Below are 26,908 nucleotides of genomic sequence, written 5' to 3'. Positions count from 1 at the left end.
TTCAATCTACTCATTAAAAAAATAATTCAAAATTTATAATCTTTATATATATTTAATTATATAACTATGTCTTGTTGCTATTAAATATATTTGTACTCAAAACTTGAGATCTCAAGGCCTTTTGTCAGATATTTTTATTGAAAAAAAAGATGAATATTAATCAGTATTCCTTTAACTGTAATAAAAACCAAGTATCTAAAAATTCGACTGAAAGGAATCAGAATGCCATGGAAGCGCTCGAATCATATGTTTATAACTATGATAATATTAAGAAATTTCCCTCTAATTTTGAAAACAAACACACATCTGATCTAATAGTATAATAACTATTTTAAAGAAATAAAATTAACTTTTTATAGAATAATAAATCAAAAGATGGCAATCAATATGATTTCCTATATTCATTATCACATAAAATATTCAATTTCCAATCTATATCATTATTTATACCAACAATTACAAATATTTTAAAAAATACATCAAAAAACCAAAAAAACTATTTAATTTTGTGTTGTTCTCATTTTATTATTGCATTTCTAATGTGGAATTTCAAATATGCACCATTTTCTTCAACAACATTAGGATCTATTATCATATATGATGCTGTTAATATGCTATTTATGTTTTTGTTAAATATTTATGAAAAGTGTGAAATCTGGCATGAAAACACAATAAAGAATCCTTTTGGGTTTCTATAAAGTTATCCTTATTTCAAATTAATTATATTTTAGTTTAAAAAGAGTCGAAGTTCTTGGGAAATTTTCAATAGCAATATTTTCATTATATATAACTATAAACTCCTTTAAAAACATTATAGAAGAAAGTATTCTGGATTCGTTTTCAGAAAAAAACATTTTAAAAAAATCAGAATTTAGGTAAATATACTGATTTCTTATATTAAGAAAATTTTTAATGTTATTTAGTCAAATAACATTGATTTTTTCCTTCATAACTATTGTGATTTCTATTATCATGACTACTATTTCAACTATTTACTTTAATAATCGTTTTCATCTATCTAAGGGTAAATTATCTTTTTATATTAACATAATAATATTATCAAATCTTAGGTATCTTTTCATCATCAACGGTTTTTCCTACACTTTTAAATCCTTTTTATTTAAAATCTCTTTTGCCATTATTTATTTTTCTTTTTATGATTTTGGTTTCACCTTCTACAATAAATACTCTTGATAAATACATATCACTATTATTTGAAATACCAATGTGTATTTTAAGATATATTATTATCAAGAAATTAGGAGGAATATTAATATTGTCATTTTCTGAAGAGAATGTTCAAACTTGTATCAAAGAGGTAATTAAAATAAGAATTTAGTGCTAACCAACTTATTAAATTAGCTTGAAAAAGAAACATTAATTCATTCAATAAAATTAGCATATATTTGGCAACCATATTTTTCATTTTATATTGCAAGTTTTAATATATCAACTAAAAGTGATGAAAGTATGAATTTTAAAATTCAAGAATTTATAAATAATATTTTGTACCGAAATTTTAAAAAAGTAATTAATAATCATGAAAATGAGAATGTATGGGAAATTAATGTTTCTATTGAAAGGATATCTGTTTAAATTTCAGAAATAATAAAATAATTTAATATTTAAATATCCCTAATTTTTTATTAAAAAAAGGTTTGTAGAAAGGATACAAATTATTGCATTCATAGAAATATTTAAAACGTATTTATACTAGTTTTTTGAAATCAAATTATATAATTTAGAATTATAAATTCAAAAAAATAAAAATAATCAAATATTATAGTATATGTCGTTTATAGTATAATAATTTAACCATAAATACACTAGACAATGTCATTGATTTAAATAATTACCAATATATTAAATATCATTTTGAAAAATTTCAAATATTTTATAATCAAAATTAACATGATAAAAATAAAATATAATTATGAAAAACACTGAAATTCAAAACCGAAGGATTTTAAAATAGATAAATGTGAATTCAAATCAAAAATTGCACCAAAACTACAAAGAAGGCCTTTATAACGCCATTCCCATAAAATTCTAATATTTTTCCTTGATCCTGTAGATAATTTGATAATACTAGTTCTTGGATTTAAAGGTACAGCAAGATCCGAAGATAAAGGGATTTGAGAAAGTGATGATTCTGGCAATTGAGAACGTCTCCATAGTTCAAAACCTAGATCCAAAGTACTTTCATACGAAAATATATTAAAATTAAATCTACTAGATAATGAAAAATCATTTCCCGCCTTAATAGAATAAGCCGCAGATATGTGCCCCATAACAGGATTCAATGTTAAAGTCATTGTAAGCGGATTCTTTATATATGAAGGAAGTGTTGTAAATCGAAGAGCAGTAGACACTATTTATAAGTTATAAATTATAATAAATCACTAAATACAGACTTTACATCCTCCTATTTTATGAAATATTCCATAATATACTTCTGTACCTATGCTAAGTTGTCCATTATTAGACAAAGAAGCTGAATCATCATTTTGTTTTTCATTTATTGATACTCTTTTTGGAACTTCTCCGAAATTCCATAATCCCCTGAATCCAAACATTGCATCATCCGTACTATATGTATATTCTGTAGACCATTTGCTCGTATTGTGTTGAAATTGAGCAGTTAACTTGAAAAATTAAAAGAAAAAGAAAAAAAATTAGTAATATAATAATAAACTTACACTAATCCCATCACTCTTTTCAGGATTATTGAAATATGATAAAATAAATTGTTTCGTAGGTGATATTTTTCTAGCATAAAGACCCTCCAACAAAAGTTCTGGAAAATACATCCTTCCATAAAATAAATAATCTTCATAATTAAAACGATACATCCCGTAAATTTGCCATTACCTTTCCGTCTTGAATTAAAAGTTTGATTCCAACACTTTTTTAAATCCTTAAATTCCTGAACTTGATGATATACTTCAGAAATCTTATTAATAGGAATTGTATGGCTATTTTTAGATCCATAAAGAGGAAATGATGAAACTATATATCCAATAGATCCATTAAGATCCGGTGATAATGATAAACAATATGATGATGCAAAATTCTCACTCGGTGACGACGAAATATTAAAACTCAATCCTTTTGAAACATGAAAATCAAGAATATCTACCAATTATCACAAGTTTTATTTATATTTTTTCAATATAATACTCTTTGAGCTCTCACAAAGAAAAGAATATAGATTATCACTGTTCCAACATGTATTTTCAAAAAATAAACGAATAATATATTCCTTATACTCAATCATTTCTATTAAATCCTATAAAAACCTTATAATTCATGTATTTCTCTAGCAAAAATCCAAATTCATCTGCACAGATATAGTTAAGATTTCTTGATATTAAGACGTCAAGTCGAGAGCAACGTCAAGAAAATTTATATTCAATATTATCTTAAATATTGACTATTTTTAATAGAAAATGCCTAAGTCAAAGAGGTTTAAAATAGGTCTATATAATATATAAGAAATACTAGATATATTTAAGCTAATTTGTTATAGTTTCTCTAACAAAAACTAAGAAAAAAGATTTTGAACATAAGAAAAAATTGTTTAAAGATATACGGGATTATATTGATAAATATGAATATGTAATTGCTATTTATAAATGGGTTTTAAGAGCTAAGATAATAGATATGGGTTTTTTGTATAGAAAATATGAGAAATGTACATTTTAAAGAGGTCCGAAATAAATGGAAAGATAGCAGGTTAGTTTTGATAAGATTTTGATTAAAATCTAATTATTATGATTGAAGAATATTTATGGGACGTATAAAGGTAATTGCAAAGTCATTAGGAGTGACAAAAGATGAAGAATATCGAGAAAATTTGAGCGAACTTTCAAAAGTGGAGATTTTTTTTATTTTTTAGGTTAAAACTAAAAGATTAATAGATGCTTACGGGAAATGCGGGAGTTTTATTTACGTCTGAGCCGGTATCATTTGTTGTAGATTTTTTTTCAAAGTTTAGTCGAATGGATTTTGCTCGTTCTGGATTTACATCGCCTTTTACCTTTACAGTACCAGCTGGGACTGTTTATTCTAGAGGAGGAAAAATATCAATAGATAATGACAATCCTTTACCTCATACATTTGATTCTGTTCTCAGAGGGTTAGGAATGCCAACTCTTTTAAAAAATGGGCATGTTACTTTATTTAATGAATATACTATATGTAAAGAGGGTGATATTCTAGACAGTCGACAAACAAGACTTCTTAAAATATTTGGAGTTATAATGTCGGAATTCAAAATTAAGCTTAAAGGCTATTGGTCATCTTTAGATAATAAAGTGAGATTTATGGAGGATTATCTTGAGCTTTAGGAAATTATTTTTATCATTTATATTCATATATTTAATTGAATTATACTTGAAAAATCAATTTTGGCTAGTTTATAATTAAAACAGATATTCTATATTTTTATATTATTTCTATTCATAAAAAAATTAAATAGACAAAGTTTCATTTATGTAACATATTTTTTCTAAAATTAATATTTTCTTCTTTTAGAAGATCGATCTCTTTCTTTTTCACGACTCTGATTATCATGGTCTCTTCTTCTATCATCACGGCCGTTATATTCATGTCTATAATCATGATCTGATTTATACCTGTCACTTTCTTTGTAATCATGTCCACTAGAATAATTCATATTATTTATATGTCTAAGATCATGATTTTCAGAACCCCTATAACGGGAAGTATTTGAAGTGCGTCCAGAAGGACCTGTAGGTGTTCCTGGAGGAACATCTGGAAAATGAGATCCATTTTGCTCAATTGAAGATGATTCCTGATATCCACTTTTAAATGAATCTTTATCAGAGCCTTTGTAACCAATTCCTGCCTTTGATCCCTTTAGTTTATCATTAAATCCTTTCCATTCGTTTAAAGATAATTTAGGATTTCCATGAAACCCTCCGGAACGCTCTTTATAACTTGATCCACGAGATCCACCTCCTCGATACTTATCTCTTCCTATACGATCACCATATCCCAAAGGACGAATTAATATTTCCTTTGTATAACCTCTCCCACCCAACCCTCCACCTAAACGTCTAGGCTTCCATCCATTCACTGTTCGACCTCTTTCCACATCGACAACTACTCTACGATCTTTAATACGTACACCATCCATTTCTCTATACGCAGCTAATAATATTAATTCCTTAAAAAAATATTAAAAGAGAAAAAAATCCAAACATACCTTTCATATCTCTTTCCCTTTCAAATACAATAAAAGCATAACCCATTGGCTTATTATTTTTAATACTCGTTACCACACGAATCTAACAATTAGATATAAAAAAATAATTCCTTAACTATACCCTTTCAATTCCACCATAACGTCCAAATTCTCTCATCAAATCTTGTTCCGTCACTTTATAACTCAATCGTGATACAAATAATGTTTTATACGGATCCCCTTTAATATTTGGATCCTGGCGAGGATGATCTACCTTAATTAAAACATATTTCTTATTTAGCGTTCTCTTACACATTGCAAGACCTTTTCGTATCACTTCTTCTTGAGCTCTTCTTTTTTCTTCCCGTTTTCGTTCTCGCCGCTCCAACCATGATTCTGTAGGGTTATAATCCTTATCATAATCCGCAAGCATGTGAACATAACGTGCAACTCCTGAAATCCTTGGTGTTTTTCGCAAAGATGGTGCAACATCACAAGGAGGAAGATATCGTAAAGGTGGTCTCGGTTGAAAAAGTGCTAACAAAGGAGGTGGAAGTTTATCAGTCATTCTAAACAATAATAGGCTTTATAACCGTTAAAATACTCTTAAACAACCTAAATATAATCCACTCTAACTTATCGTTTTTTTAATATTTTTCAATTCTCGAAATCTTAAGATTTCCCTCAAAAAAAAACAAAAAATAAGAATAATGCCCATCCAAGTAGTTCAACAAATCTCAAAAGGGAGAAATGGCTTTGGTGCATATATTTTTCAAGTAATTTAACTGTAATCTTATTATTTTTTTAATTTTTTTAAGTGTAAAAAAATCCAATTTTGCTATTGTAATTGGGCAGGAAGTTCCCGAGGTATGAAGTATGTTAAAAAATGTATAAATTCCCTTTATTAATAGAGGATTTGATTAGTATTTTTCTTGAAAAAATGCTCTTGAAATTCTCAAAAGATAATCCATATATTGAAATGATTGTTTCAAGAAGACCAGGAAAACATCCTGTTATAAGAGGTATCTATGGTAATGAATAAAATCATTTTTTCTTTATAAAGAAAAAAGTCATAATTATATTTGATATTTATGTGTGTTAGTCAATGGAAGAGAAAAGGTGATTTGTGTAAGAAATTTAGATCCTCAACAAATTTTAAAAAAAGCTGAATTATTAAAAAATTCGAGTGGTGCAAAATTAAAAAAAGTTAAATGGCCTGTGTCTAGCATAAATAAAAGTGTCAGAGGAATATGGAGTCCTTTTCATCAACAAAATACCCTTTAATAAGTTAAAATTATAATAAGTCGAATTATTATATATATACATAGAGATCAATGAAAACACAAATATTGTTTTGTTCAAACTTATTTTTGATTCCTTGCCTTTATAATGACATTTTCCAAATAACAAAGCAATTGTGCATCCAATTTTTCGATAGCTGTACCATTTGTATTTGTAACAGAAGATGATGATGTCGGCGATATTTTTGACAATAATGGTGTTTGAATATTTTTTAATCCATCTGGTTTATAAGCATTTCCAGAATGTTTATTTGTATTTGTTTGTTTAATTATTATATCATTTTTTATATTTAAATTCTTTTTTTGTAATGAATTTACTTCCAAATCGCTGACTTGTTTTCCTAATAATGCTAAAAGTAATTTTTCTTTGTTGCAATTATTTATATTGTAATTTGAACCCATATTTTTTTCTTCTGAAGTATTTAAAGAAACCTGATTAAATACGCTTGTATTTGTTGAAAAGTTCGAAGGAATTTCTGAAGGAGATGGGGGGAAATTTCTATTTTTTCTTAATTTTTCTTCGAAAGAAAGAGCGTTATTATTTTTTTCATAAGATATATCCTTTTCATATATTTTATTTGCATTATTATTAATATTAAGGTGTAATAATTCCATAATTCTTTTAGCGCCCCTATTTTTTTCTTCTGAATCTTTTTTTGAGATATTAAATACAGTATCTTTATCATATTTTGGATTAGTTTTGTGATCATTATCAGATATATTCTTATTTAGAAAAGAAACTTCTTCCTTAGATGAATGTGTAAGATCAACAGACATAGTGAAAGATGTAGTACTAATAGGGGAATAAGATGATATTCCAAGAAGTGTCTTAAGTGTTTCAGAATTCTTTCTACAAATATTTTGATCTGTTTCAAAATCTGAATCGACATATTCTTTCATTATTTCTATAGAATTCAAATAAGGCTTTTTTCTTTTTCGAATCCATCTCAATAAAGGTCTTGAATTTATTAAAAATTACTCTTTATAATTTAAAAAATTTTACTCTAAAAATGGTGCTACTAAATAATATTTAGATTTTGATGCTTCTTTATTTCCATAATTATCTTCCTTTCTAGATTTCGAATAGGCAGGAAGATCTGAAAGTTTATGCCATCTTATTTTCTAATTATATTATTTTTCAATCTATAACAATATCCAAATACTGCTTACACTGATTTCTTTACGAGTATGTGTTATAAAATTGGTATCACTAGGAACACCCGCTATTATATAAAGACGGATATTTTGTTCACAAAGCGTAATTTCTATATAATCATTTGGCTGTATAAGCTTCGAAATATCAAACCCCGTTTCTTCAAATACCTAACCCATTAATTTTAACATCAATAATAATAAAACATACTTCCCGAATCGCACAATCCGTATCCAATTCATCCTTATTTATTTTCCCTTTAGGAAACCCCCATCCAGACGAGTTTTTCCATCCTTTCACAAGAACACACTTATAAGAATTAAACAATCATATTATATTTCTCCATAAATTTAATCACCTCCTCACATGTCTCATTCAATAAAATTGCCCCTCTAACAGGAACTCTTATCTTATATTTCAAAAAATTATCATACGCTTTTTCATACTCTTTATTCCACTTCCACAATAACGGGCAATGTGCAAATAACGTCAAACAAAATGTTCTCAGATGCATTGAAGGCAATTGAGGATTTAACTCCCTAATAAAATCTTCATAATACCAATGTGCTTGTTCAATTTGAAAACATATTCGTGGAATTGATCCAAGTTCCTCCTCCGGTAAATTAACTATAAATCTAACTGATAAATCATCCAAAATTTCCTCAAATGTTGCATTCCTAAGAGATACCATCTCTTTTATACTATTACTTATTAGTTATTTCTTTAATAAATCTTAGTTTGCCTCCAATATTTAAATGATCAAAAGCTCCAACGTCATTAAATTGTCGAAGTACCTGACAAATATATAAATGAATTATACGAGAATTATTAAGGTAGAAAATAAATACAGGAATTGAGAAGATTAATAGAATACTAGTATGTAATTAGATCTAAAAATCTTAATAGGTAAACTTAATAAAGAATCAAAAAGAGATTTTAAAAAATAAAAAGTGTTTTTGAGCGACTAGATCCCTATGATAAAGAAATAAAAGAATATTTTGTTAGTTTATATAAGTAAATGGTACAAATTGGTGATAATTGAATTTAGGCAAAATATTTGGAAAAAAATGAAAAAGAATTGGGGGAGTTTTCAAAAAAAGAATTGAAAATATTAAAAAAAGTATAAATATAATACAGATTAATAGTATTTAATAATAAATAAAAGACAAGATCATATGTGTATAGACTTGATTATTCAGCAAAATGTTTTTGTTGTGAAATGCGTTTTGGATGGTCAGCAATCATTGGTATGATACCAGTAATAGGCGATATAATCAATCTATATTTATCAATGAGAATTATAAAAATTTATATGAAAACAGAAATCTCTAAGACTATTATAATTCAAATGTATATAAATATTTTTATTGCTTTTTCAGTAAGTTTTTTTATATATTTTTATCCAGAAAAGTATTAAGTATTTATTAGATGGGTCTAATTCCTATTATTGGAGATATGCTTTTTGCTTACTATAAATGTAACATTAGAAACTATATTATGTTTGAAAAAACATTAAAAGAACGCAAAAAAATACATTAATGTTTGCAATTATAGTTTTTTATTCCAATGTTTTAAATAAGACGCTAAATTATAAATTCTTTTAAAAACATTTATTATAGCTAATAAGTATTTGCAAAACTTCTGTTTATAGATTTATAATATCAACCCTCATACAGATATGTTTTATATTAATACATATGATTAACTATAAAGCTAGTTATAATATTCTCTCAATATATAAAATTTATATGTATTAAAAATTTTAAAGATTATTATTAATCTATAAGATATTCGCTTAAAACTTCATCCTTAGGGTTTCTTATAGAATTTATGTTTCCTTTTTCAAAATACGGAAGAATAAATTCACTTTTAGATCCCCTTAACATAATAAAACATCCATAACACACATCCTTTGTTCTATTAAGATAATTTTCATAATTCTCATTTATTTCAGTATTAGTAACATTACTTAGATCATTTTTATCTAGTGCTATTTTTTTAAGCCAATCATTGACATTATTTTCTTTCGGCATTTGACATATAAAACAAAATTCTGAATTTGAATATTCTTTTGTATCTTTTATTTCTGGAACCTGAAGTTTTGCTGAAGTTTTAGCAACAGTAAACAAAAAACTGGGATTATTTTTTTCAAGATCATCAAAATATCGATCCACTAATTCATCTATTGTAGTAGCTTTATGATAAAATTTCTTTATATTTTGAATCCCATTGATTTCTAAAAAATAATATGCTTCTTGTCTTAAAATGTCTTTCATTGGTCGCAATAACCATATGTCTTAAATATTTTGTTAGATTAAAGAAAAAATATGATAAAAAATACCATATAAATGTTGTTTTATTTTCCCACGAGTTTCCCATGGTATAGAGTATCCTCGACCTTTTGCTGTTTCTGAAATAATTTTAGATGCTATTGAAGAAATAGTATCCCCAAAAATAATAACATTGTATCCATTTTTCTCTGCAAAATTATAGATAATATTATTACGTATACATTTTAAAATATCCATACGAGATGTTGTAGATGATAAAGGAGATAAAAGATCATTCAAAGAACCAACAGACTCTTTAGATATTTGAGAACCTAACAATGCATCTGACATCTTATCCCAAAACAGTTTAATATTTTCATCCGAGTTGAGTATATAATTTTTTAAATTAATTAGAAAAAATAAAGATTCTGGAAGCATCTCATTTATTTTTTCAGAAATATATGATGAATTAGACACTTCTTTCACTGAACCATCTTCTTCAATATGTATAAAATCAAGTATATTAAAATATCTTTTAAATTTAAATTTATCAGAATTTTCTGAAAAAAATTTTATAAGTGCAAGAGAAGTTCCTTCAGAAACTGCAATTAAAGCCTTATTATTCTTAAAAGATATATCTTCCTTAAAAAAAGATTCTAATGTCTTATGAAACTTTCGTTTTATATAAATTATAAAGCACTGACTAAAAACTAATTAAAAATCATTTAAAAAAGTATATTTAATACCTACAAAAGGCCTCTGACTTAGAAAAAAATGATGACTCTTTTTCTTTACATCGTCCACATATATTAGACAACTCACAATAAGTATCTTCTGTATATTTTTTAACTTTATTACATCCATTCTCACAACCCATTATCAATTATTAAAAAACAATCAAATTACCCTTTAAAACCACCTTTTTTCATCAAAAAAAAAAAACAAAAACATACAATAAAAATAACCTTATATTTCAAAAATATATCTAGATCTATTCATAACTTTATAGCCTTCTAGCTGTTCGACTTTTTTTCAATATCGATCAACTGACGTTAAAAAAATTACATGGGCACAATTGGTATTCCTCTAAAGCTTTTACATGAAGCAACAGGTTTTAAATAAGAATTATTATCTCTTGTTTACAAAGAATAGGTCATATTGTTAGTTGTGAACTGGATGATGGCACAGTTTATCGCGGAAGATTGTCAGAAGGTAAGAATTGATTTTTAAAAAATATAATAAAAACTTAGTTTTTATTGCTTAGCTGAAGATAATATGAACATTCAGCTCAAGGATATAACAGTTACAGCAAGAGATGGGCGGGTTTCACATATGGATTATATATATATCCGTGGATCTCATGTAAGGTTTTTTGTTGTACCAGATATGTTAAGGTAAAAGAATCAAAAACAATAAGGAATAAATGGATCTTAATAAGATAGAAATGCACCGATGTTTCGGTCAAGAGCGGTGCGTGGACGAGGGATCGGTTTAGCACGTGGCAGAGCAACAGTGGCACGTGCAAGAGGACAACAGAGAAGATAAAAAATATTTATAATATTTAAAAAAGATTTGGTTTTTTATTTAAAAATATAAAGAGTTTATATGAGATCTTTTTATTTATATTTTGAGATTTTTTGTTATGTTCTTAATAGTTTAAATCTAGAAAATAAAAGAAAAGATGGGTATAAATAATCTCAAATAACAAAGGAAGAGATAATTTTAAATTTATTTAAATATTTAAGAATATATTTTTTCTTTAGTTAAACGTTAATAAGTAAAATAATTTTTGTTTTTGAATGGTTTCTAAGAAAATATTAATTCTTGGAACACCAAGTTCAGGAAAACTAACATTTCTTAAAGGTTTTATTGTTTTATTGTCTTTTTTCCGCATTTGAATAGTTTTTTTTAGAATTAACTGGAACCTTACCGGAAATTTCTTCAGATAGAAAAAATCATGCAGGAATTATACATCAGATAGAATTTGAGACAAAATATTATAAAAAAACAGTAGATATTTGGATAGATGAGTTTCAGTATGAAGAAATTGAACTATGGATTAAGCAATATCTATCAGATGAAGCATCTCAAGTAAGAGAAGTACTGGGTGCAATTATTATTGTTTTTAGAGAAACAAAAGGACCCAAATTTAATGTATATTTAACAGATAATATTACCTGAATATAATAATTTAGTTAATGTAGGAATATGTTATAAAACAAGTAAAAGAAGTTAAGCGAATAATTGAAGCATGTGGTCCTTTGTGGGATGGAGTATTATTAGCTATAAAAGTTCCAGAAAAAAATATATCAGATACTAATTTGACGAAATATATTGACGATAAAGCCCTTTCAGATGCATGTTTTAATGAAGGTTTCGAATATGTTGATCTTGAATATCAGTCTACAAATGAATCAAAAGGTATTTGATTGAATAATAAAGAATATCTTTAACAAAAAAAAAGAAGGTATTGAGAGAGTTAGAGAAGCATTAGAGGCATATGTTTGGGATGAAAAGCTATTTGATTCCATAGAAGACATTTTTAATGTAACAAATTAAACATAAATCTTTGATTAAAATGTTATAGGAAAACAATGAAGAAAATATGAATAAAAAAGGTAGCGAAAAAGATGTTGAAGAATTTGAAAAGCTCGCATCAAAGATTATGGCTCTTCGAGGTTTTTAGATATATTTATAATAATTTATAGTAATCTATTCTAGAACAAGCAAATTTACTTCCTCTTTCAGAACGACAATCTTTTATCTTAAAAGCATTAAGGTAAATCATATAGAATCGAAGAAATAACATGTTTATTTCATTTCTATATGTTTATTTTCTTCTTTGATAAATCATATGTTTATACATGATATAAAAGCCTAAAAAAATATAAAGTTTTTTTAATGACAGGAGAAAAGTATACCTGGAATGTAAATCATGAGAATTCCTTTAAGAATTAGGGCATAAACATGTTTTTCATGATCAATGTATGGTAGAGTTTTCCAAATAAGTAGTATTTCACTAGATGTTCCTAAAGGATATAAAATATAAAAAAGATTGTATCTTAAAATTAAACTATAAATAATTTGTATACGAAGTAAAATAATACCTAAGCCATAGAAGCATAGAAGGTGCCTTTTTTTTTAAATTACTTGCATAATAGCTATAACGAACAATCTCTGTTATGCTCCAAGCATAGATCATGGAAAAAAATGCTGTAGTTTTTAACACAATAGAAGGATATAAATTCAAAATGCCCCAACAAAGTAGAAGACGTGAAGAGACTTGTAAAATTGTTGTAAAAACAGGTGATGATGTTATACCTGTCAAATAAAAATAACTTATATTATTATGACTTAATATACCAAAACAAGCATTTACAATCTCCAAAACTGAAAATGTCTGGACATATTTAAGAAGAAATATGAGTTGTTTATAATGATAATCAATCAATGAGTTTTTCTGAATGAAAAATGTATATAAAAAAATAGAGATCCAACCAAAACAAGAAAAAATATTATATAAAAAAAGATAATTTAAAAGCTCTTTAATTAATATTAGAGAAGATACACATATTATCAAAATTTACTTTTATTTCTAGCAGCTTTCATATTATACAAAATATTCATTTTTCAAAGATCTAATTTCTTTAAAAAAATATCAGAAATTAATAAAAAGTTCATAAAATATAAAAATTCGGAAATAAAAAAATGCATTTATTCTTTTTACCAATTTCTAATTTAAGATTATACATAAATTTCCCGTAAATTATGATTTCCAGTAATCACTTTATTACAATGTTTAACAGGACAGATAGCTGAGTGAGGACCTTTTGATTTCATTGATTTAAAAAGTTTTGCACAGTCACCACAATAAATATGACCACATTTTCCCATCCAAATACTTCTTTTTACAAAATCATCAGAAACGCCTAATTCATCAATACAATTTGGACAAACGAGTTTTTGTGACTTATTTAACGATCTTGTAAACCCCTTCATCGCATCAGGAGCTCCCTTGAGCAGATGTGGCGTGATTGATGTATCCTTTTTTGAAAAAGCGTTAATGTTAGAATGATCAGTAAATAAATTATATTCAATAGGTGTTGTTGAAAAGTTTTGACGGGATGAAAGATAATAAGGGTATGTTCTAGAATAACGGACAGAAGTATTTGCTCGCCTTGTATTTAATGGTGTCATATGATTTATTAATGCATGTAAAAAGCTATCATTTGTTTGAAAAAACTGATTTTCCCATAAACGCATCTGGTTTGTTGTTTGACGTGTAACTCTCCGAGTTGGAGGAAATGAATGTATATGACAGTTTCTACTGCTTTGCGATATAGAATGATTTAAAAGTAATATATCGTCTAAATCTATAGACTCAAAAGGAAATGTTTGGTAAACATCTAAATGTCTTGATGATGAATGACGATCTGGAAGACTATCAACATCAATAACTCTTCCGTTCCATAAATCATTAGATCCGTAATTTTCAACAGGATCATGATCACTTTGAGACGGTGTATCTACTGTTAAATCAATCACAGGAATTCCTCCCTGTGTTAAACATTCTGAACCTAATCTAGGCCTATAAGGAGGAACTATATAACAAAAATCAACATAAAAAATAATTATAAGACAACAAACCCACGTTCAAGTCTCATATCTTGAAATACTATATCGTTTACTCTTGTTTTTTTTCCGTTATTTCCATTATTTAAAACAGTCAAAGTACTTGATGCTTCCATAGTTCTATAGATAATATACTGATATGTTTTGCTATCAAAAATGCCAAAAAATATGGTTATTTTTCTTTAAAAAAAACATCCAATATTCTAAGTAAAACGGTAGTCGAAGTTGTGCTTGCCGACAAAGTACTAGTAAAGATGAAGTGAAATGGTTAAGAAAAAATAAAAAAGATAAAAAATACAAGAAAATAGGTTTATTAGGATTAATTTTTGTAAAATATATGATATATTTTATTTAAAAAGAAAAAGTAGTAAGATTAGTATCATTGGCAACAAAAAGAGTAGCTGCACGAGAACCCCAGAGTAAATGAGAAACAGGGTTTTGAATATCTTGAAGTTTTGTCCAAGATTTAGTTGATTTTGAATAAGACCATAAGGTGATAGTTTTAGGGGAACCAATAGCAAGATATTGGCCAGTATAATCCCAATTAAGCGAAAGAATTGAATCGGTAGCTTGCAAAAATTGAGTTTGAGTATTATTTCTGAGATCCCAAATGTGTACACGAGAATCTTGAGCAGAAGAAACAGAAAGCCAATATCCATTTTCAGAAAAACAAAGAGAAGTGATAGAACCTTTATGAGAATCAAAATTTGCAACGTTTTTACCGGTTTTAACGTTATATATTTTGATTAATCCGTCTATAGTTCCACAAGCAAATAAATAACCATCTGGATGAAATTTTGCACAAGTAAATTCTAAAAAAAGAAATAAAAATTAAAAAAAATTTAATTATTAAAATAAAATTACCAGTATTTTCACGATACTTAGCAATTGTTTGATCACTTTGTAAATCATGTAATGCCCATTCTCCATCAATGGTTGCTGAAGCAAGAAGATCATTTGATGGATGTAAAGCCAAGGAAATAACTTTGCTTTCGTGAGTAGAAATTTTTTTATCATTATCATCTAAAGATGTGTAAATATGAATAGTTCCGTCTGACTTTGCAATCGCAGGCAATTCTCCTATCCATAATCCACATGTTATTTCTCCCCCTGGAGATTTCAAAGAATATGCAGGCTTTTCATCTGTAACATAGTATATTTTTAGAGTATTCTTACAAGTAACTAAAATCATATTTCCAAGATCAGTAATAGCAATAGAAGTGATTTTAGATTTAAAAGGAGAGATGCTCTTTGATAACTTAAATTGTTGTATTTGCTCAACAGTTGTCCAATCTGCCGGAATTTTTCTTTTTCTTCTATTCGAAGATAATCTATATAGCACAATTAATATATACATTATAAATTTATAACATTACGTTTTTTGAGTTTCGTCAATTTTTTGAATCACATGTTCAGGAAGTGCTTGTGCATCCACATCCATTTGTTCATTATTAGTTATAGATGTCCCTGGAAATTCCAATGAAATTTTAATCTTTTTAAGAGCTTCCCTTGCTTCGTCTCTTTCTTTTAAAAGCCGTGCAATAACTCGACATGCTGCATCATGCTGATAAAGTGCTGTACTTAATTCTTGACGTGCTTGATTCAGTTGTTGCTTTAAATTATATGTTTCCAGAGCCAAAGAATCCCATTCATTCTGAAAAATAGCAAGTAGTGAAGGTATAGACGTTGCTTGAGGTGGCCGTCCCCGGATAGTTTTGGATGCTATTTTTAAAAAAAATTAACATTCATTTTATTCTCATTTTAGACCATACTCTTCAATTCTACTAAATCATCAAGTGTCAGAGGCTCTCCTGTAACAGGATCCTTCTCATTTTCCTGAATATACGCCTCAATCAACCTCTTTTCATAGACATTTCCTATAATTCATCATGGTTATTAGTTTTTTTCTAATTTTCCAAAAAAATATCCAAAAAATACCGCTCTTTTTTGAGACAACCCCTATATCTATAGATTCTCCAGATACTAGACATTAATTAGCTTCTTTCTCTCATTTATCTCTCCTTTCTTACGTGCACAAAACATTTCCTACTGGTTGCCCTCAAGATTTTCGAATATTTAAATCTAACGTCAAAAAAAAAAAGATACAAGTAATGAAGATAATAAAATCTTATTTTTAATTAAGATAGTTATAGAAAAATAATATAAAACAATAGAAAGTATTCTAAAGCTTTTTCACTATAATTCTTGAAAATTTTTCGACTTTTTTATTATTATTTTTGACTATTTAACATGATTTTTCTTAGCGAATTGACGTGAGCAATCTTTTTATTTTTAGCCAATAACCGTTGAGTTTTGCTGGTATACATTAATATATACTCATCGGAGAAAGATCAGCGCGTCGTTGTATGACGATGTTTTGTTTATCAACGTCATACTGGTTGAGTTCGCAATAATAAAATACAAGACTTAACAGCAAAGTATCGGAATTATATCTGATATGTAGTATTGTCTTACATTTTATTTCAATCTTGTTCCTATTAAGTTATTTTCTATAGAAATTTTTTTGAAATAATTTTTAAAAATAATGAACTTTTATCCTATTAATAAATCATCAATAAAACTCAAAAAAAAAGAATTAAGGACTATTTTTAAGATAATCTATACATAACAACGTTTCCTAAAGAAAACGATTAAATTTATATAGTTTTTTATATATTTTTCTTTATTAAATGATTTGGCTAAGAATTCTTGATAATTTCGATAGACATAATAAAATTTTAATATCGGTCAGCTACTCAATATATAAAAGTCTATGCTTTTAAGGTTTAGAAATGGCACAAGAATGTCCACTAACATCAACTAAAACGCCTAAAGAAACACCTAAAATGACAGAGTTTTCATTTTCTTTGTCAACTTTCCAGAACTCCACTTCAACGAACTCAGATTTAACAAAAACAACAGAAGAGACCAAAGAAGAAAAAGAAGATGAAGGAAAGGCTACAGACGGAGGGAAGAAAGAGGTTAGGATTGATATGATTTATATTTTTAAAATAAAGTCGATTTTTAGGATCAAGAATCTCCGAAGCAAGATGATCTACATTTTGAACCTATAGTTCAATTAAATAAAGTTGAAACAAAGACAAATGAAGAAGATGAAACAGTTACTTTTAAAATGTATTGATGCTTTATGGGGAAATTATTGCATTTTTTTACTTTTTCTAGGAGAGCCAAGCTTTTTCGATTTGATAAAGGTGAATGGAAAGAACGTGGTACAGGAGATGTTCGATTTCTTACACATAATGATTCTGGAAAGATACGACTAGTAATGCGAAGAGATAAGACACATAAAATATGTGCCAATCATTACAGTACGTAATATACTATTATATATATATATATTTTAAAAAAAAAGTTGATCCAAATATAAAATTAATATCAAATGTTGGAAGCGATAGAAGTTGGATTTGGAGCGTTGTAGCTGATATGAGTGATGGAGAACCGAATGCTGAAACACTTGCAATACGATTTACAAATTCTGAAAGTATTAATTTCTTAAAAAATAATATATAGTTTTAATATTTTTAGATGCAAATCTTTTTAAAGAGAAATTTATTGAATCTCAAGAAAAGAATAAAAAATTCTTTACAAAATATTAATTTTACTTTTTTGACTTTTATTTATTTTTAAAAAAGTTATTGTTCATACTAGCATTACTTAAATCTAGTTATAATTATAAGAAAATACTCTTATTTTTTTTGTAATTAAGTAACCATAGTTTTTTTAAATAAAATACTTGATTATATTTCTTTAAAAATCATTATATTCTTGATTAAATATTAGGGCTGATTAACGTCTATAAAATTAAGTTTATTTAAAAATACAAAAGTTATTTAAGAATAATAAGAGATTAATTTCATTTATAAGGGAGTCCATGGTTGAGGTAAGTTATTTTCTAAATATAGTCCCTTTATTTTAGTCTCAGAAGGTTTTTTTATTATAATTGAATTTAAGGACTTTTAAAAGAGTTTAATATATTGAAAAAGTGTAACTAATATGAATTATATAGGTTAAAAGGACGATTAAATTTATTACAACTCAGGTTGTTTTTTTTCTTTTGAATTTTCCTTATTTTTTTTGAATTTTTAATAAATTAACATATGAAAAGAATATTATGAAAGATGTTCCTCCAGCTGGAGAGGGATTTCCTATAAGAAGATGGTCAGTGAGACTGGTAGCACTTTCTGAGGATGGCCAGGAGCTTCCAGCAACATTTATTGATAAAGTTACATATAAACTTCATCCTACATTTCAAAGTCCAAATAGAAGTTGTTTTTTAGCATTTTTTAATATTTTCTAAGTTTTTAATTAGGTTTTAAAAAGCCTCCATTCAGAATTGAAGAACAGGGATGGGGAGAATTTGAAATGGATGTTGTGATTTTTTATGCAGAAAAAGGTGGTGAAACAACATTAAAACATGACCTTAATTTTCAACAAACTAAATATGAAAATGAACACATATTGGTGATTTTATATTTATATATTTCTTTGTCTTTATTTAATAATTAGACAATTGTTAATCCTCGTCCAGCGCTACAGCGCTTATTAGCAGAGTCTGGCCCTGTACCTGGTTATGTTGGATTAGAAGACAAGAAAAAAGATAAGCGAAAATTTGATGGGACTGATAAAAATAAGAAGAAGGGAAAATTTTCTAAGCCAGTTTAAATATAATTATTATTTTTGTAATTATGTTAATTATCATAGGTGGATATGGATCGATTAGCAGATGGGTTACAAAAACTTGAAGAAGATGATCTTTTACAAGTGGTACAAATGGTGAATGAAAATAAAACTCCAGAGATGTATGTCAAGAACGATGTTGAAGGTTTTTTCCTCTTTTTTTCTTTTTTTTTTTTTTTAATATTTTAAAAGAAGGTGAATTTCATTTAGATTTATATACATTAAGCGATAATCTATTGACAATGTTATGGAATTTTACTGCGAAAAGAGTGTCCTTGTAAAGAAGAATTAAATCATTGAAATTTTTATCAAATATAAATTATAGAAAAACATATATTTAATTTTATATATATTATTATTTATATAAGGGATGAAGCTGAATAGGTTTAGATAATTTTCTATTGAACATTATATCTATAAATTATTCAAAAGTATTCTTTTTGGAATGATTTTTAAACACTTTTTATAATCTAATATTTTTAATAATATCTTTTGAAAGTAAGCCATTAGACAAAAAAAGAAGAATTTCTATAAACGAAAGGAATAAGTCTAATTAGAAAAGATCAAATTACCCTACCTTATTAAAATATGTTCTAGATCATCTGCTACGATATTTTTACCTGGACAAATTTCATCTATAACCCTTATCATATTTATAACAAGTTCACCATCTTGATATCCTAAAATCGCAGGTACAGCTGCTGAGTCCATTTCTATTTTTTCATGAAATATTTTCCCGAATTCTATAGATATATAACGAGTCGCTATATCAGAAAAACAATCTTTAATAATTGTACTTTCTTGAGTCTTAAAAATATAGATAAGTTACTATTAATATATTCGAAATAGATAAATTCTTACTTCATCATATATCAAAATAAGAACTTTGTTACAATTTTCTATTATTTTTAAAAAACTCATACAATCCAATTCTACTACTTTTTTTAAATTTGATTTTTTAGATAAAAAATCTTCATTTTGTTCATTATCTAATCTGTAATTTCCAATATTTGTTCGGCTTCCTATAAATAGTTGTTTAAATAATACTTCTTTTTCTAAAACATTCCTAGGTTTAAGTTTTATTGATCTTATTAGAAATCCCGTACTTTCTTCTAATTCATCGGTTATTTTAGACATTCTGGATACATTAGCATCATGAATGACGCCCTTTGGCCCAGTATTAATAGATTTCTTGCATAAATGTCGTGGTTTTGAAGATAGAGATATTTCAGTTGAATCTAGGGCAGCTTTATCATCAATGATTTCATCACTATTTTCTAAATTTTCTAAACAATCTAATAATGGCATACTAAATAAATAAATTTATATAAAAGAATATACATCTAATAATTTTCTTTTTCAAGAAAAAATATAGAATTATAGAAGTATATTATAGGGTTAACTCTACCTCGACATAGTAAGATATCAAATATTATACAAATTAGATAATATAAAATAATTATTCTACCAAAAACCCGTAGTTCTTTCGTTATTTTAAAAATCAGCAACAATAAAAACTTGATCAAAACATGTGTTACTTATCGCAGATGTTTTATAAAAATTATACACTTAAACCAATCATTAATATAATGTTAAAAAGAAACATAAATAAGATGGAACAACTGTGATTGATGGTTAACAAGATAAAGAGCAACTTTATGCCCAAATTTTTAGCTAATATTTATTTAGAAAATCACACAAAAAAAAATGCAAACTTACTAATGAATCCCAGCTACCAGTGGCTAAACTTCGTCCATCCTTACTCACACCTACACAGCTTACACGATTATCATGGCCTTGAAGAATTCCCACTCTATTTCCTCGCAAAACATCCCATACCTATAAAAATATAAGAATTACTATAAGAAATATTTTAAATCTAACATTGCAATTAAAATCATCATATCCTGCAAAAAGAAGTCTTCCTGAAATAGAAAATGATATTGATGTAATACCACACATAATATTAGCTGCCTATAATAATTCAATAATTAAAAATTTCCCCCAAATATCATTTATCTTACTGAATATCGATTCAATTCTCGATCTGCACGAACATCAAATAGTCTACATGATGCATCATCTGAGCCAGTAGCAAATGCATTTCCATTAGGAAAATATCTACCCTTATTAACCTTTATATTTTACATATTTCATTACTTACTGAACTGCATTAATATCCGATTCATGTCCTGCAAATGTTTGAACTGGCCTTCCTGTTCGAATATCCCATATTTTTGCAAATGCATCACATGCTCCTGAAACAAAAAGATTTGGGTTTGTTGGATGAATACTTAAACTCATAACATCTCCTAAATGATCCAAAAACTCTTGAATCTTTGAACCCGTATTAATATCCCACAAAATACATGACATATCACCACTAGATGTTAAAATTTGCTCATCACTTAAAAACCGACAACAACTTAAATATCCTGTATGCGCCATAAGCTCACGAGCAATCTTTGCACGCCCATCTTTCGACGATATATCATAAATTGTACAAACATTATCTAATCCACCGCATGATACAAAATTCCCACTTGGTGCATAAGCACAGGTCATTACCCAAGATGAACGAAGAGGAATTGCATAGGTTTTACGTGTTGTATATGCATCCCAAACTATAAGTTTTCCATCCTGAGATGCTGATACAAGGTGCTTTTGGTCTGTTGACCAATGCATTGCATAAATCTTAGCTAAATGCCCTTTTAACGTATGTCGAACTCGAATAGGAATACGTGTAACAGCATTTAATGTTTGTGCCATAGATCTTACTAAACATACTTTAGTATAAACCCTTTATATACGCCATTTATGCATTTGTATGCGTACTATATGCGCATTGTATGCACTTTGAATATGCTTTGCATATTCAAAATATATTTATAGTACAAATACTTACAATTTGTATCTGCCAATTCATCTTTTTTCTTCTTAATCTTCTCCTTCAAATATTCTGCTTCCTTACAAGCTGCTGAAATTTTATCTTGAAGGTCTCTTGTTGTCATTTTTACTTAATTATACAGGCGCATTGTGTTAAAATACGTATAAAATCTTACTGAGCGGAATTTATTCTCTCATATTTATCGAAATTCAAAAAAATTATTTTGATATAAATGGCTCTTTCTATTTTAAAAAAAGGGTATGTTATATTATTAATCAGATTTTAGTTTAGATATTAAAATATTTAAATAGATCTAAACTTCCTTTTGGGACATTTACTTATATTCCTTGTATTATAATATATATATATATATAACTATCTATCTTATTAATGATGTATAAATTAGATGATGGGAATAAATGTTCTTTTAATGGAGAAGGAGTCCCAGTAGAAGTGACTACTGATGACTGGAAGAATTTAAAAGTTGTTTTATTCTCAGTAAAAGATTTTGTATCGTATATAATAAGCATATATTAATATAATTAGGTACCGGGGGCATTTACACCTACGGTAATTATTATCGCAATATATGCGTAATATATGCGTATTTTTATTAACAATTAAAAGTGTTCTTCAAGACATTTACCAGATGTTATTAATCATTATGAAGAACTTAAGGCTAAAAATGTAGATTTGGTAGCTTTTGTAGCAGCAAATGATCCTTTTGTTATGGCGTAAGAAATTTTTGTATTTTAATAAATTAACATATGGAAGTGCATGGGGCGATGCATTTCAAGCAAGAGATAAAATTGTAGGGATAGTTTATGTTTAAGAAATAATTTAATATTTTTAGCATTTTTTAACCGATACTGATGCGAATTTCTCTCATTCAATTGGTTATTCTATAGATTTAAAAACACAAGGATTTGGGATTAGAACAGGCCGTTATGCTATTGTTGTCGATCGTGGTGTCGTAATTTATGCAGAAGTTGAAAAAGATCCAAATATAGTTACAACTAGTGGTGTAAAAGCAGTACTAGCTAATCTTTGAATGTTAATACATTTAAATCTATATTATTTATAATATAAAAATCGGATGAATAAAAATATGGATTTATAAAAATATAATTGTACACTATAAACGTATATAAATATTGGCTATACTTATATTTTTGAAATTTATGTTTTATATCTAAATATTTTTATTATTAGTCAAGCTTATTTATTTTAAAATGATTATTTTTTAAAAAAAAAACTTACTTGTAATAAATAGTTTTCTGCAACGAATCGTGCTCTTCGATTTATAAATAATTTTATTTCATTAATTTCTGCGTCTACTTCTTCCATAAACTGTTTTTTTATTAAAATTTTTTGTTCAAAAAAAAAAAGATTAAACCTGAATAATAAAATCAACAATTTTATGTTTCAACATAGCCTCTGTATGTTTATTCGTTATCAAAAAAGATATCCCATAACCCTTAAAAAGAATTAGCTATATTTTCTTACTCTATCATCCAAGTATATACTTTAATGGGCTTTCTTCGTAAAATAATAAAAGCTTCTGCACGTCCCATCAGAAATCGAGTAAATTTATTAACCAAAATCCGTTCAATTTCATCAACCTGTTTAATACGAATACTTATACGAACACTTCATCCTATCAACCTTCCTAAATATAAATATCTATTTCTTTACCTATTAATACTCGATTCAATTAAAACTTGTTCATTTTCATTACGAGAAATCAATAAAGGATTTAAAAGCGTCTCAATAGACGTTCTATATTGCTTCTTGTTAATAATTCAATCTTTATAACCTAAATTTAGTTTACCCTACTTCGACTTCTGGTTTATTATGTCTTTCAACAACTTGAGATGCAAAATCTTGAATACAAAGAGCCGCTATTAATGTAGAACGAACACACTGAAGATACGATCTTAAGCTATTTGCCTGTTTTATTAAGAAATTTTCTTAAAGATTCTCTAAAAACAATTTACCATAGTTTATTAAACGTGACGTTAAAGATCGCTTAGAAAAAACATCAGATTTTTAAAATAGACAGATAAATTCCTAAAAACTTCTTAAGACTTACTTAAATGACTACAATTCCAAGTAATATATATTTTAATATCTATTTTTTAAGTAATAATCTTTTAGTTTATGTAAAATGGCAAGGTAAACGCTTTGATTTGGAGGTTCAAATGATGGAATCTATTTTGGTCTTAAAATCTCAGTTATATAGTTTAACTGGTTTTATTTTTATTTTAGAAAGATAATTTTCTAATTTAGAAATAGGTGTTCCTTGTGAAAGACAAAAAGTAGGTTGTTAAATTTATGATATTATGAATTTTAATTAAAAAATAGATTCTTGGTCTAGGTTAATAAAAAAGGGTCTGTTAAATGAGTAGTTTATATGTGGTTTAGGAAAGAAACAAGTTAAAGATGATGCAATTTTTCAGGATTTTAATGTTAAACCTTATTCAACAATTATGTTGCTTGGCTCTACGGAAGCCCAGTCAAAAATGTGTTTTGAACAACCTGTCTTTTTAGAGGATACGAGTGGATCTCAGTTACATAAAAAAGTATATTGATTGTACTTTATGTTTATTTACTTATTTGTGCTTTTTATAGCTTTCATTGCCATCAGGGCTTAAAAACTTAGGGAATACGTGTTATATGAACTCTACACTACAAATGCTTAAATCTATGCCTGAGCTTGAATCAGAATTAGAGAAGTGATTTTATTTTTTTGTTTAACTGTCATTGTAATATTAATATTTAGAATTTCACAAGATAAGACTCGAAAGTTAGATAATTCAGGAACTATAATAGAATCTCTTTCTGATGTTTTTCGAAATATGAATATATATAGCGATTTTTCACCGCTTATATTTTTAGGAGTAATTCGAATCTAAACTCTTTTAGAGAAGTATTTTTCTAATATTTTTTTAGTGTCTTAGGATAGTATTTCCTCAATTTGCAGAAAGAGATAATATTCATGGCAGATTCTGTCAACAAGACGCAGAAGAATGTTGGTCTCAGCTAATTCAGAATTTGAGGACCCATATGCCTATGAATGGGGATTCGCCATCTTTTGTTAATAAGTATATGGTAGGAACTCTTATTAATGAAATAAAATGCACCGAAAGTGAAGATGAACCTCCTATTATTTCTAATGAAGACTTTATAAAGCTGAATTGTCATATTGGGATGAATACTAATTATATGATTGATGGTTTAAAAGAAGGTTTAAAAGAAACAATTACTAAACGCTCGGAAATTTTAAATAAAGAAGCTACATTTATAAAAGTCTCGAAGATTTCTAGGCTTCCAAAGTATTTAACTGTAACATTTATTGATTTTCTTAATGTTTCTCTTACATTTATATAGATTAATTTTGTAAGGTTTTTTTGGAAATTCTCTATTCGCAAAAAAGTAAAAATTTTGCGAAAAGTAAAGTTTCCTTTTGAATTAGATATATGTGAATTCTGTGAAGACAATTTAAAATCTAAATTGATTCCAGTAAGAGATATTTTGCGCAATATTAATAAGAGCTTGGAAGAAAAAGAAACTAGAAAAAAAGTAAAAACTTCTCTAGATAATGATACCTATGAATATTTAGAGAAATCTTTAAATGAAATGATTAAGGAATTATGGAGATTAGTCGATATTAAATCTATTGATGAAGGTTCAAATGTGTCTGGTTTATATAATTTAATAGGGATTTTAACGCATTCTGGAGGTAAAATTATACTTTTTTTTATCATTTCTTAATTTTTTTTAGCATCTGCTGATTCTGGGCATTATCAAGCATGGATAAGAATACCTAATTCATCAGAGTGGTGTCAATTTAATGACGATAATGTTACGATTGTACCTCGCTCTAAAATAGAGACCTTAGATGGCGGAAGTGAAAATGATACTGCTTATATTGCTTTATATTCTGCTATGGAATTACCTACCACTATCTAGTTGTATGATATATGTTTTTAATCGTATATACATCTATATAATCAAAATTATTTTCATTTAAAAATTTATAAAAAGCATCGATTTTAATAAATTATCACTGATATTTATTGATAAATTCATCTTTTAATAAATCTACCTCTTTCCTAAATGCCTTAATCGTCTCATCGCAATTAAGAGGTTTTTGTTCTAGATAATATTTAAACATTGAAGATAATAATATTAAAAAAACCATTTTCTTTTAAACAATCAATCACTTCTCCCTTTTTTTTTAATAATTTTTCATCCATCATTCTTATCTGAAATAACCCTTTTATATTTTCTTCTAATTTTGACATTTCATTTTTTAAACTAAAACTATTCAATTTTTCTTGCGCTTTTTCTCGTTTTGCATTTTTTCTTATTAATTCTTTCTCAATTTCTATTAAAATGTCTCTTTCTCTTGAATGTAACCGTTCTATTTCTACTGCTACTCTTTCTTGAATATGTTCTTCCAAAGATGCTGCCCTAGTTGCATCTGACTCTACTTTTGAGTCTAAGTGATTTACTAAAGCATTGGAAAACTATAAAAAAATAAATATAATTAATAAAAAAATCTAGAAAACCTGCAGGGGAAATCTAGATTCGTTCTGAAATACAACATCTCCTGATGATTTGCTCTGTGTTTTACCCATCTTTATGTTAAGAGGTTTATCGCTGATCGAGTCATGAAAATATGACTTAAAAGATATTAACAAATATCTCTATTTTTAATAAGAATTAGCTGTTTTTATTAATTATTAGGGTTAT

General features: G+C 27.0%; 21 protein-coding genes across 21 annotated transcripts; 10 read left to right on the top strand and 11 right to left on the bottom strand.

The window, feature by feature from the left end:
• Window positions 1-149: 149 nt before the first annotated feature.
• Window positions 150-1,596, top strand: PNEG_01588 (hypothetical protein; the record flags this gene model as incomplete). Its single annotated transcript, XM_007875351.1, has 6 exons — window positions 150-317; window positions 360-688; window positions 732-875; window positions 924-1,024; window positions 1,071-1,318; window positions 1,363-1,596. 6 exons carry the CDS (start codon window positions 150-152, stop codon window positions 1,594-1,596), a joined length of 1,224 nt encoding a protein of 407 aa, XP_007873542.1.
• A 335-nt stretch (window positions 1,597-1,931) lies between these two features.
• On the bottom strand, window positions 1,932-3,277 carry PNEG_01587 (hypothetical protein; the record flags this gene model as incomplete). Its single annotated transcript, XM_007875350.1, has 5 exons — window positions 1,932-2,371; window positions 2,420-2,645; window positions 2,700-2,830; window positions 2,872-3,135; window positions 3,181-3,277. The coding sequence occupies 5 exons, from the start codon at window positions 3,275-3,277 to the stop codon at window positions 1,932-1,934; spliced, it is 1,158 nt and encodes a 385-aa protein (XP_007873541.1).
• A 145-nt stretch (window positions 3,278-3,422) lies between these two features.
• On the top strand, window positions 3,423-4,349 carry PNEG_01586 (hypothetical protein; the record flags this gene model as incomplete). The annotated part of the gene is made up of 5 exons (XM_007875349.1): window positions 3,423-3,477; window positions 3,530-3,618; window positions 3,662-3,735; window positions 3,784-3,874; window positions 3,921-4,349. Exons 1-5 carry the CDS (start codon window positions 3,450-3,452, stop codon window positions 4,347-4,349), a joined length of 711 nt encoding a protein of 236 aa, XP_007873540.1. The 5' UTR covers window positions 3,423-3,449.
• A 167-nt stretch (window positions 4,350-4,516) lies between these two features.
• PNEG_01585 (hypothetical protein) lies at window positions 4,517-5,777 on the bottom strand (the record flags this gene model as incomplete). The annotated part of the gene is made up of 4 exons (XM_007875348.1): window positions 4,517-5,175; window positions 5,231-5,312; window positions 5,352-5,479; window positions 5,522-5,777. The coding sequence occupies 4 exons, from the start codon at window positions 5,775-5,777 to the stop codon at window positions 4,517-4,519; spliced, it is 1,125 nt and encodes a 374-aa protein (XP_007873539.1).
• Window positions 5,778-5,919: 142 nt separating this feature from the next.
• On the top strand, window positions 5,920-6,493 carry PNEG_01584 (hypothetical protein; the record flags this gene model as incomplete). The annotated part of the gene is made up of 4 exons (XM_007875347.1): window positions 5,920-5,985; window positions 6,028-6,083; window positions 6,134-6,240; window positions 6,312-6,493. The coding sequence occupies 4 exons, from the start codon at window positions 5,920-5,922 to the stop codon at window positions 6,491-6,493; spliced, it is 411 nt and encodes a 136-aa protein (XP_007873538.1).
• Window positions 6,494-6,573: 80 nt separating this feature from the next.
• On the bottom strand, window positions 6,574-8,354 carry PNEG_01583 (hypothetical protein; the record flags this gene model as incomplete). The annotated part of the gene is made up of 5 exons (XM_007875346.1): window positions 6,574-7,468; window positions 7,514-7,632; window positions 7,681-7,833; window positions 7,874-7,972; window positions 8,022-8,354. 5 exons carry the CDS (start codon window positions 8,352-8,354, stop codon window positions 6,574-6,576), a joined length of 1,599 nt encoding a protein of 532 aa, XP_007873537.1.
• Window positions 8,355-8,472: 118 nt separating this feature from the next.
• PNEG_01582 (hypothetical protein) lies at window positions 8,473-9,202 on the top strand (the record flags this gene model as incomplete). The annotated part of the gene is made up of 6 exons (XM_007875345.1): window positions 8,473-8,496; window positions 8,541-8,569; window positions 8,615-8,663; window positions 8,712-8,783; window positions 8,829-9,041; window positions 9,092-9,202. The coding sequence occupies 6 exons, from the start codon at window positions 8,473-8,475 to the stop codon at window positions 9,200-9,202; spliced, it is 498 nt and encodes a 165-aa protein (XP_007873536.1).
• A 130-nt stretch (window positions 9,203-9,332) lies between these two features.
• PNEG_01581 (hypothetical protein) lies at window positions 9,333-10,810 on the bottom strand (the record flags this gene model as incomplete). The annotated part of the gene is made up of 3 exons (XM_007875344.1): window positions 9,333-9,959; window positions 10,005-10,636; window positions 10,680-10,810. The coding sequence occupies 3 exons, from the start codon at window positions 10,808-10,810 to the stop codon at window positions 9,439-9,441; spliced, it is 1,284 nt and encodes a 427-aa protein (XP_007873535.1). The 3' UTR covers window positions 9,333-9,438.
• Window positions 10,811-10,998: 188 nt separating this feature from the next.
• On the top strand, window positions 10,999-11,478 carry PNEG_01580 (hypothetical protein; the record flags this gene model as incomplete). The annotated part of the gene is made up of 4 exons (XM_007875343.1): window positions 10,999-11,044; window positions 11,086-11,145; window positions 11,198-11,327; window positions 11,376-11,478. The coding sequence occupies 4 exons, from the start codon at window positions 10,999-11,001 to the stop codon at window positions 11,476-11,478; spliced, it is 339 nt and encodes a 112-aa protein (XP_007873534.1).
• A 254-nt stretch (window positions 11,479-11,732) lies between these two features.
• PNEG_01579 (hypothetical protein) lies at window positions 11,733-12,716 on the top strand (the record flags this gene model as incomplete). Its single annotated transcript, XM_007875342.1, has 6 exons — window positions 11,733-11,796; window positions 11,846-12,087; window positions 12,138-12,354; window positions 12,398-12,480; window positions 12,521-12,611; window positions 12,655-12,716. 6 exons carry the CDS (start codon window positions 11,733-11,735, stop codon window positions 12,714-12,716), a joined length of 759 nt encoding a protein of 252 aa, XP_007873533.1.
• Window positions 12,717-12,763: 47 nt separating this feature from the next.
• PNEG_01578 (hypothetical protein) lies at window positions 12,764-13,560 on the bottom strand (the record flags this gene model as incomplete). Its single annotated transcript, XM_007875341.1, has 5 exons — window positions 12,764-12,810; window positions 12,855-12,994; window positions 13,041-13,254; window positions 13,297-13,476; window positions 13,521-13,560. 5 exons carry the CDS (start codon window positions 13,558-13,560, stop codon window positions 12,764-12,766), a joined length of 621 nt encoding a protein of 206 aa, XP_007873532.1.
• Window positions 13,561-13,659: 99 nt separating this feature from the next.
• Window positions 13,660-14,681, bottom strand: PNEG_01577 (hypothetical protein; the record flags this gene model as incomplete). The annotated part of the gene is made up of 2 exons (XM_007875340.1): window positions 13,660-14,534; window positions 14,585-14,681. 2 exons carry the CDS (start codon window positions 14,679-14,681, stop codon window positions 13,678-13,680), a joined length of 954 nt encoding a protein of 317 aa, XP_007873531.1. The 3' UTR covers window positions 13,660-13,677.
• Window positions 14,682-14,916: 235 nt separating this feature from the next.
• On the bottom strand, window positions 14,917-16,621 carry PNEG_01576 (hypothetical protein; the record flags this gene model as incomplete). Its single annotated transcript, XM_007875339.1, has 6 exons — window positions 16,596-16,621; window positions 16,504-16,548; window positions 16,338-16,442; window positions 15,942-16,287; window positions 15,430-15,896; window positions 14,917-15,377 (listed from the first exon to the last, which is right to left on the bottom strand). Exons 1-6 carry the CDS (start codon window positions 16,606-16,608, stop codon window positions 14,917-14,919), a joined length of 1,437 nt encoding a protein of 478 aa, XP_007873530.1. The 5' UTR covers window positions 16,609-16,621.
• Window positions 16,622-17,339: 718 nt separating this feature from the next.
• PNEG_01575 (hypothetical protein) lies at window positions 17,340-18,182 on the top strand (the record flags this gene model as incomplete). Its single annotated transcript, XM_007875338.1, has 5 exons — window positions 17,340-17,546; window positions 17,594-17,700; window positions 17,749-17,894; window positions 17,939-18,067; window positions 18,112-18,182. The coding sequence occupies exons 1-5, from the start codon at window positions 17,358-17,360 to the stop codon at window positions 18,180-18,182; spliced, it is 642 nt and encodes a 213-aa protein (XP_007873529.1). The 5' UTR covers window positions 17,340-17,357.
• A 255-nt stretch (window positions 18,183-18,437) lies between these two features.
• On the top strand, window positions 18,438-20,125 carry PNEG_01574 (hypothetical protein). The gene is made up of 7 exons (XM_007875336.1): window positions 18,438-18,466; window positions 18,593-18,625; window positions 18,692-18,851; window positions 18,896-19,047; window positions 19,093-19,242; window positions 19,288-19,408; window positions 19,456-20,125. Exons 1-7 carry the CDS (start codon window positions 18,458-18,460, stop codon window positions 19,542-19,544), a joined length of 714 nt encoding a protein of 237 aa, XP_007873527.1. The 5' UTR covers window positions 18,438-18,457; the 3' UTR covers window positions 19,545-20,125.
• On the bottom strand, window positions 19,647-20,818 carry PNEG_01573 (hypothetical protein). The gene is made up of 3 exons (XM_007875335.1): window positions 20,125-20,818; window positions 19,841-20,070; window positions 19,647-19,791 (listed from the first exon to the last, which is right to left on the bottom strand). The coding sequence occupies exons 1-3, from the start codon at window positions 20,569-20,571 to the stop codon at window positions 19,770-19,772; spliced, it is 699 nt and encodes a 232-aa protein (XP_007873526.1). The 5' UTR covers window positions 20,572-20,818; the 3' UTR covers window positions 19,647-19,769.
• Window positions 20,819-20,902: 84 nt separating this feature from the next.
• Window positions 20,903-22,299, bottom strand: PNEG_01572 (guanine nucleotide-binding protein subunit beta). Its single transcript, XM_007875334.1, has 6 exons — window positions 22,169-22,299; window positions 21,428-22,040; window positions 21,288-21,384; window positions 21,148-21,237; window positions 20,983-21,102; window positions 20,903-20,937 (listed from the first exon to the last, which is right to left on the bottom strand). The coding sequence occupies exons 1-6, from the start codon at window positions 22,272-22,274 to the stop codon at window positions 20,920-20,922; spliced, it is 1,044 nt and encodes a 347-aa protein (XP_007873525.1). The 5' UTR covers window positions 22,275-22,299; the 3' UTR covers window positions 20,903-20,919.
• An 83-nt stretch (window positions 22,300-22,382) lies between these two features.
• PNEG_01571 (hypothetical protein) lies at window positions 22,383-23,201 on the top strand (the record flags this gene model as incomplete). Its single annotated transcript, XM_007875333.1, has 7 exons — window positions 22,383-22,408; window positions 22,462-22,499; window positions 22,557-22,648; window positions 22,697-22,720; window positions 22,778-22,884; window positions 22,925-22,961; window positions 23,004-23,201. 7 exons carry the CDS (start codon window positions 22,383-22,385, stop codon window positions 23,199-23,201), a joined length of 522 nt encoding a protein of 173 aa, XP_007873524.1.
• Window positions 23,202-23,267: 66 nt separating this feature from the next.
• On the bottom strand, window positions 23,268-24,151 carry PNEG_01570 (hypothetical protein; the record flags this gene model as incomplete). Its single annotated transcript, XM_007875332.1, has 7 exons — window positions 23,268-23,342; window positions 23,411-23,500; window positions 23,547-23,627; window positions 23,677-23,800; window positions 23,846-23,929; window positions 23,982-24,100; window positions 24,148-24,151. Coding segments are annotated over 7 exons (508 nt in total), but the record flags the coding sequence as incomplete, so codon positions are not given.
• A 59-nt stretch (window positions 24,152-24,210) lies between these two features.
• PNEG_01569 (hypothetical protein) lies at window positions 24,211-26,122 on the top strand (the record flags this gene model as incomplete). Its single annotated transcript, XM_007875331.1, has 8 exons — window positions 24,211-24,262; window positions 24,308-24,468; window positions 24,515-24,732; window positions 24,782-24,885; window positions 24,933-25,050; window positions 25,103-25,495; window positions 25,541-25,892; window positions 25,935-26,122. Exons 3-8 carry the CDS (start codon window positions 24,640-24,642, stop codon window positions 26,120-26,122), a joined length of 1,248 nt encoding a protein of 415 aa, XP_007873522.1. The 5' UTR covers window positions 24,211-24,262; window positions 24,308-24,468; window positions 24,515-24,639.
• On the bottom strand, window positions 24,724-26,793 carry PNEG_01568 (hypothetical protein; the record flags this gene model as incomplete). Its single annotated transcript, XM_007875328.1, has 4 exons — window positions 24,724-25,976; window positions 26,028-26,308; window positions 26,352-26,682; window positions 26,725-26,793. 3 exons carry the CDS (start codon window positions 26,791-26,793, stop codon window positions 26,217-26,219), a joined length of 492 nt encoding a protein of 163 aa, XP_007873519.1. The 3' UTR covers window positions 24,724-25,976; window positions 26,028-26,216.
• Between the last annotated feature and the right edge of the window lie 115 nt (window positions 26,794-26,908).

This window comes from Pneumocystis murina, assembly GCF_000349005.2.
Source record: "Pneumocystis murina B123 chromosome Unknown supercont1.4, whole genome shotgun sequence".
Taxonomy (NCBI): domain Eukaryota; kingdom Fungi; phylum Ascomycota; class Pneumocystomycetes; order Pneumocystales; family Pneumocystaceae; genus Pneumocystis; species Pneumocystis murina.
The sequence above is the reverse complement of the archived record's forward strand: the minus strand, read 5'-3'. Positions and strand labels throughout refer to the sequence as shown.